We start from the raw sequence: 7,520 nt of genomic DNA, 5'->3' as shown, positions 1-7,520 counted from the left end.
CTATCATATTTCACGGGATTTGCGTTGTGGGTTTTCTAGAACCAGAACCAATCAAAATTCTTTCTGACATAAACATATAAAGCATACCTATGTATGATCTTCTATTCTATTTTCCTCTCCAAATGTAATTTCAGACCATTCTCTCTCTCCCATCTCTCTCTGAAAACCCTAATTTCAACTCTCTCTCTCTCTCTCTCTCTCTCTCTCTCTCTCTGTTTTTCTGTTTCTCTGTTACACAGCTGAGATTTCAAGATCAGGTAATTTCATCTCCCTCATTGCCTTCCTGCCGTTTTTTTTGTGTCTCAATTTTAATGAGACCACGGAACTAAACTAGATTCGTATTAATTTCCTTGAATCGTGCTCGTAACTTTGTAGATTATACCAGTTCTTATCAAATTGCTTTTGTTTTTGATGTTGAAATGAAGAGATTTTTCGCTGCTTTTGTATAAGTGCGCTTGATTTGTGTTCTGTTTCTGTCTTGAATTTGATTTCCGAGAGCGCTTTTGAATTTGATTTGTTTGAATTGTTGTTGGATTTTGGATGAAGGACGCCAAATCAGAGATGGGTTTTGAAATTTATGATGAATTTGGATTTGATGTTGGTGGGTTCAGTTATGAATTTCGTACTACTAAAGCTGTGAATTTTGAATTTGTTCTTGTTTTTGTATAGCATGAAAGGAAAGGAGATTGTTGTACACATGTAGAGAATAATGGAAGCTAATTTATGTGACCTTAATCACTTGGACTCTGATGTCCTTTTGCCTCCTCGAAAGCGGCTTCTTGCCGGATTAAAGAAACAGAATTTTGATGCCAATTCTCACCATCCTTCGGCTTCTAGTAGTTTGAGTGGATTTGACTCCCGTCTTAACAATTTGATGAGATCTCATTTGAAAAACCCTAATCTTTCACCTGAGGAGATTGTGGAGGCCTCGAGATCAGCTGCTGCAGCTGCAGTTAGGGTGGCAGAGGCTGCAAGAGCTGTGGCTGAAGAGAAAGCTGAGATAGCAGCAAAAGCAGTTGCTGCAGCCAAGAGTGCTTTACAATTGGTTGAAACTGTTTCTGAGGAGGCAACTAGCAAAGAAAGATACTTGAAGAAGAACAAGATGAAGAAGCATCTTCCTGTTCAGATGTTGTACAATAAGCACAAACGTGCTGAGAATTGCAAGACTGATGAAGAGTTAGCCCGGAAGCTGCATCAAGCTATGAATAGCTCCCCAAGAATTTCAAAGAACTCTTCAACTTCTGAATTGAAGAGTAACAAATATAAAAGACTGAAAAAGGGCTTGCCTACTTCTGAAAAAACTAGGGTTTCAAATGGAGGTATAGCGTGGGAAGGAATCCCAAGCAATGGGAATGGGGTAACATGCGAGGTTGGTTCAGAAGGTTCCGTCCATGAGGGATACCCTGTTGGAGCAGATGAAAACACATTGAGACTCGTTAGAGCAGATAGGTTAAAGATGGATAATGGGGGAGCAGAAACAAGCCACACAAAAGAAAAGATGGTTGAATCATCAGATGAGACATGTAGTATTAGTAGAAAGAGGGGAAGAATGAAGCAGAAAAAATTGCCATTAAGCATTTGCACCTTTAGGGATCGAGCAAACCCTAAGGAAGGGTTGAAATATGAGAGCTCTCCATCCACTGAAGAGAACAAAGGGAAATCTACTTCGAGTAATAAGCCCTTGTTTTCTGTAAGGCCTCCTCGCGATGGTATGATGCCAGTTGAGACAACATCTATGTGGAAGTGTCAGGCATTCAAGGCACCCGTGTGTGTTAAACAAAACAAAGTCATGCAGTCATGATGTTCATATCCTTCTGCCATGATAAACGGCTACAAGATAGAAGTTGTTAGCCAAGGTAGGATTCGTTTATGCTTTTTCTTATACATATGGGCTTCTTTTTTGCCTTTTCTTTTTTTATTTGTTTTAATCTTTTTGCTTGTTCATGGCACTGTAATAATTTTGAACTCAGATGTATATTTAAATGTTTAATGTTTGTCACCTTTGCATCACATCTTAGGTTGTTATCTCTCTTTATTTGGGAGCAAACCGAGAGTTGTACTTTGTTGATATGCTGCATATTCAACATGCTTTTTGTAGATTACAGATATGTGTTGAACAAAAGTGACACTTCTGGTGTTATTTAACAAAATCATTCCTTCATTTGTGCTTCTCCTTATATGTAAGTTCATATCGAATGCATTTATTTTGATTTCAGTTACACTTTTGGTGGACCTGTCACATTGTTAGTAATTGAAATCAAAATTAAAAATGAAAATCATTAGCAAAATCTTTGAAATATGGAAATTAAGAAAGGTAGACTAAACTTTTATAACAAAGTTGCCCATGTGCATACTTCTCAATACATCCCACCATTTTGACATGGATGAATTGACCTTTTGTATCAATAAATCTTGTTGGGTTTGCCTCCCTATGCACAGACAGAAAATGGATCGCCTTTTCTTCAATCTTTATCCAGTCTTAGCCATTGACGACAGTCTTACTAATAGAATTTATTTTTGGTTTGTTTATTTTAATCTTTTTAAGAATCCTCATGTAATCTAATACTTCCCAAAAATAAGCTTGAAGGTTTTTGATGATGGATTTGATGGGTTTAAAAAAAAATTCAGTGAGGACAGGTTTTGTGTCAACATGAGGAGAAAAATTACTGGGTAATTTTGTTAATGCACTGATCTTTGAAGTTGTTAGTAATATAAATTGTGATAGTCTTGGTCTCTCCTTTGTTATTCTTGATCTTTTTTATTTTATTTTATTTTTTATTGTGTTTGATGTGGTTATGTAAATTCAAAAATATAATTTACCAATAAGAAAGACGACCTTCATTTTGACAGTTATACTGTAAAACTATGAATACTTGCACTGACACCATACACTATATTTCTGGAAACATCTGGGTCTGATCTTGAATTCCTTGACACAAATTAGTGATAATCCTTGTCAACATAGAAGGATATCAGTTTTGGCTTGGAGAATGTGTTTATGCCTTGAGGCTAGTTTATCCTTGACTAGAGAAGAGTGAAGATTTATTCTGGTAGCATTTAAAGTCCTCTGAGTTTATGGGATCTTCTACTGTCGTCGTTTTGAAGGTGGTGCATTGAAGCATCCTGTTGGGTCAAGTGGTTTGGATTGTTAACTTACATTGATCTGAGCATTTTGTGCATGTTTAATGGAAGCCAAGTGATTGGTCACTGGTCAGAAATGCCTATTGGTTTTTCAGACTATGAATCAGAAACCCATTGAAACTAGAGAACCCCTCTGCCCTGAGTCTTCTACAGCATCAATCGGCTTGGAGGCTTTTGTGGATTGGTTTTATAGTTTTCCCGGGATTGGGGGATGATCATCTAAGAAATCACCCTCCCGACTTAGCGTGATACGGTTGATAGTACATTGAGACCCAAAAAAAAAAAAAACACAGAGAGATTTGAATGCGGAGAGGGCATTGGGACAGAGGGATAGATGATTCTGTGCCCAGTTTTGCGATTTGGCTTTAAGTTATGAGAATCAATCTGTCTCAAAAACCAAAAAAAGTTGTCTACCAACTAGGTCTTTAGACTCTGCTAAAAGTGAAGAGTAGGAAAAATAATGAGAAAGGGAAAACCTCATTTTAATTCTCACATGTGATTTGGTAAGAAATCCAAATTGCTCTTTATGAAAAAAAAAATAAAAATCCTTTTAAATACAAAACAAATAAAATAAAAAGACGTGTGTGGCTTCTATTATCTATAAGTAAATCTAATTGCACATAGAATAAGATGTAGATGAGACAGAAAAATAAGATTCACATATGAATTCTGGGAGTTTTTTTTCTTTTCTTTCTCATCTCATGATCGAATCAAAGCGTTCATAGTTATTTACTTTTTTTTTTGGATAAATACCTTCATAGTTATTTACTTTTCCACGTTGTGTGGCAAATATAAGATTACATCTACAGATTGCCATAAAAATGAATAAACATTGCCACTTTTCTTGCTGTCTATTTCACGTAAGAGATAGCTTATTAATTAATTATAATAAGCACTAAAAGTATGCATTAATCACTTACACTTGGAATTTAAGATGTGAATGTGTTTCAATATATATAGATGTCCAACCACTCTAGGTAAGAGATGCACATCAAGTTTCATAAACCTTTTTGTTTGAGAACGACTTGGTAGATAATATATTCTTTTTTTTTTTTTGATATCCGAGTATTCGAGCCAGATAATACACTATTTTATTGGGTTTCAATTCAAGTTTATTGTTGTACAAAATAATTTTTTTTTCCCTTTTAACAATTGTTAAAAGTACCACTTTCTGTTTAGATGTGAGTAAATTAAAACCAATTATAATCTAAATTATCTGAATTGGTTGTCAATGTCTAGGTTTTATAAAATAAATAAAACAATAATCACCATTTATAGAGGAATAAAAAAAATTACATTTTATTTCCTGATTTTAGTTCACATTACATATAACACTTAGGTCCCGTTTGTTTTCAGAGGTAGAATGGAAGGGATTCATAATGATGGAATTAATAGTGAGGGGATTCAGTAAAAGGAAAATGCCTCGTAGCTCGACTTTTAGAGGCTCGAAACGGCTCGAAATGGAGAAAGAGAAGAGAGGAAACAGAGGAGAAAGAGGGAGAGAAGAGAGGAGGAAGGGAAGAAGCAGAGGAGAAGCAGAGCCTCGCCATCGCCACCGCCGTCGTCGCCGATCGTCGCAGCAGACCGTCGCCTCGCCCAGCCCCGGTCGTCTGCCCAGCCCCGCCGACGTCGTAGCACCACCGTCGTCTGCCAGCCCCGGTTGTCTGCCCAGCCTCCCCTCCTCCTCCAACCGATTTTTATGGCCCCCTCCTCCTCCTCCTCCTCCTCTTCTTCCTCCTTCCTCTCCCTTCTCTTCTTCTCCCTTCTTCTTCTTCTTCTTCTTTTTCTTCGTTCTGCAACAAAACCAAGGAAGAAAGAAAAAGAAAAAAAAAAAAAAAAAACTCGACACCAAAACGACGTCGTTTTGGTGTCGAGCCAGATTTTGAGCCGTGTTATTCGAGCTACCAATCGGAACCGTAAGTAAAATTGTATTTGTTTTGATGATAGTTGTTAGTGTAGGAATTGTTAAATTATTTTTATATAAACTAATAAAAGAAATAAAAATATATAAAAAAAATTAAACATTAATGTTTAAAAAAAAATTCCAAAATGTAAAAAATAAAAAAATTTCTAATCTCCTCACTATTTTTCTAATATCACCTCCACCTCCTTCATCCCAATCCCCCTTCCAACCTCCATCTTAATCCCTTCCTCCATCCTAATCCCTTCCCTAACTCTACAAACAAACACAACACTAAATAAATAACCTCATCTCCATCCTAATCTCCTCCCATCCATTACACCCCAAAACAAACGGAGCCTTAAGGTTCACTACTTACCCACTATTTCTATTGGTTTACCACCACTTAGAGGTGTAAAAAAGGCCCGCGGCCTGGCTGGGGACCTGGGTTTGAGCCTCAGCCTGGGCCTAGGCCATTATTTTGAAACCTGACCCGGCTCGTAACTTAGCCCATTGGCTTGCTTAATACCCACTCAAAGCCGGTACTGAGACCCGGTCCGCCTTGTCCACCAGAGGCCTTGTGTCATTTTTAGTAGAAAATGATAAATTTTGGTGGAAAAAATATAAAAAATGTTCATGCTTGTCTCAAGTCTGAGCCCAAGTCTAGACCTGCCGACTCGCCCAAGGTCCGAATACCACCTAGGCCTATGCCTAGGTTTGTGTAATTTTTCTGACCCATGGGTTGACTTGGTTCAGCCCGAATTTTGACGGGAGCCTGCGAGCCCAGGCCCGCCAGATCAAATTTACACCTTTATCACTACTAATGCCACTTACTTTCACCCATCCCCACCTGTTGGTAGTTACATCCACCCTTCAACCCCTATTTTTCTCTTCCTTTTTCTTCCCCCCATTTCTCTTCTCCTTATCCTCTTCCCAAAACTTTATGTGGGGATATATTTTTTGAGTCCCAACACGTGGCCAAGGTGACGCCGACGTGTTAGCCGATGTGCCACGTGTCCAGGTTATGACGTCGAGGTGATCTCGGCTAGGCCGAGGTTATCTCCGAAGATATCGGAATCCGGGATAAGCGGATAAGGGACAAGAGTCCTAGAATGAGGAAGGACTTTAGCATGGATAAGGAAAAGCTCTTAGGGAGTTTATCTTTATCTATTGGAGAGTCCAGGATGAGCACTGAGTAAGAGTCCATTGAAGCTAGGCTTCTAGTGGGACAAGGATTGAGTTAACTATAAAAGAAAGGCACCCCCGATGGGTCTAAGGTACGCAATTTATATTCTAAACAGTGAGTTTAACACTATTGATTATCTTTGAGAGATATACTGACTTGATCGTCGGAGTGCCCTTAGGTGGACGAACCACCGCCGAAATCTTCTCTTTCTGTTGTAGGTCAGCCAGGTGTCATCTATTCTGCCAGTGCTCTCCAGCTGAATACTGAGTTGGGCAGTGTGATCGGAAAATCACTCACACAATTTGGCGCCGTCTGTGGGAAAGAAAGAAGAATAGATGGCCAGTGACGAACAGAAGGAAAAGATTGGGGACGACACTCCTGCTGGGAGTGGCATACCTATCGACCTTGATGTCGAAGGAGACAACCGCAACATAGAAACTCGTGACCAAAATCACAGTAAGAAAGACGTCGGCCAGGATGGCGGCGTACCAAAGAAACCAAAACAAAACAGGTATTATAACAAAGACGACTTCCAAGTGTGGAAAGATAGATGCCTTCGAAGGGACGAAGAAGTAAAAGAAATGGCGAACAAATTGGCAGACTTGCAATCAGTCGTCAATTTTATGATGCAAAACAATGTCATACAGCCACCATTCCCGCTGTAGAGAACGCCGATTCTAGTAGCCAATGCACAGAAGGAAAGGCAGAAACCAATCCCAAAAATCCCCAGCACACCAGGAGCGAAAAACACTCTCACTGGCCTTCAAGGGAGGTCGGATGAGGAGAGTCGAGGATAGAAGAATCGCGGAGGACGCATTGCACCAATGAGGCAGACCCCAAAGACCATCGGCATGTTCAGGGGTAGGCGCTATGCTTCGACACAACTCACAGAGAAAGATCAAAAATGACCCACCATGAAGCTGAGAGTAGTATGCTGAAAAGACTGAAGTCATGAGATAGCCGAGCTCCTGGGCAGAGCAAAGAAGACTTGAGAAATTACCTCAAGAGGAAGCAACAGAATGCCGATGCCGAGGTAACTTCCCCTAAAAAGCCGAGAACACTATTCTCGATGGAGCTAGACAAATTTGAGGCTCCGAAGAGATTCAGTATGCGAAGGTTCCAAATATACGATGGTAAGTCGGATCCCAACTTCCACATTGGATTATATTTGAACTCAATGGCATTGTGCAATGGGAACGAGTCGTTGCTCTGCAAAGTGTTCCCCTCATCGTTCGGGAAGATTGCATCAGATTGGTTCCATAAGTTACCAAAGGAAAGCGTAAAGACTTGGGA

General features: G+C 39.5%; 1 protein-coding gene across 1 annotated transcript; it reads left to right on the top strand.

Moving 5' to 3' along the window:
• Positions 1–2,010, top strand: LOC114308262 (uncharacterized). The gene is made up of 2 exons (XM_028253815.2): positions 1–257; positions 670–2,010. Exon 2 carries the CDS (start codon positions 710–712, stop codon positions 1,799–1,801), a length of 1,092 nt encoding a protein of 363 aa, XP_028109616.1. The 5' UTR covers positions 1–257; positions 670–709; the 3' UTR covers positions 1,802–2,010.
• Positions 2,011–7,520: the final 5,510 nt, after the last annotated feature.

Source organism: Camellia sinensis, chromosome 1 (genome assembly GCF_055761805.1).
Source record: "Camellia sinensis isolate YWXY chromosome 1, ASM5576180v1, whole genome shotgun sequence".
NCBI lineage: Eukaryota > Viridiplantae > Streptophyta > Magnoliopsida > Ericales > Theaceae > Camellia > Camellia sinensis.
This window is presented reverse-complemented; position numbering and strand designations above follow the sequence as displayed.

What these genes read in the sequence shown, in the direction of transcription:
- LOC114308262 (XM_028253815.2), top strand. Translation starts at nt 710, where the DNA reads ATGGAAGCTAATTTATGTGACCTTAATCACTTGGACTCTGATGTCCTT.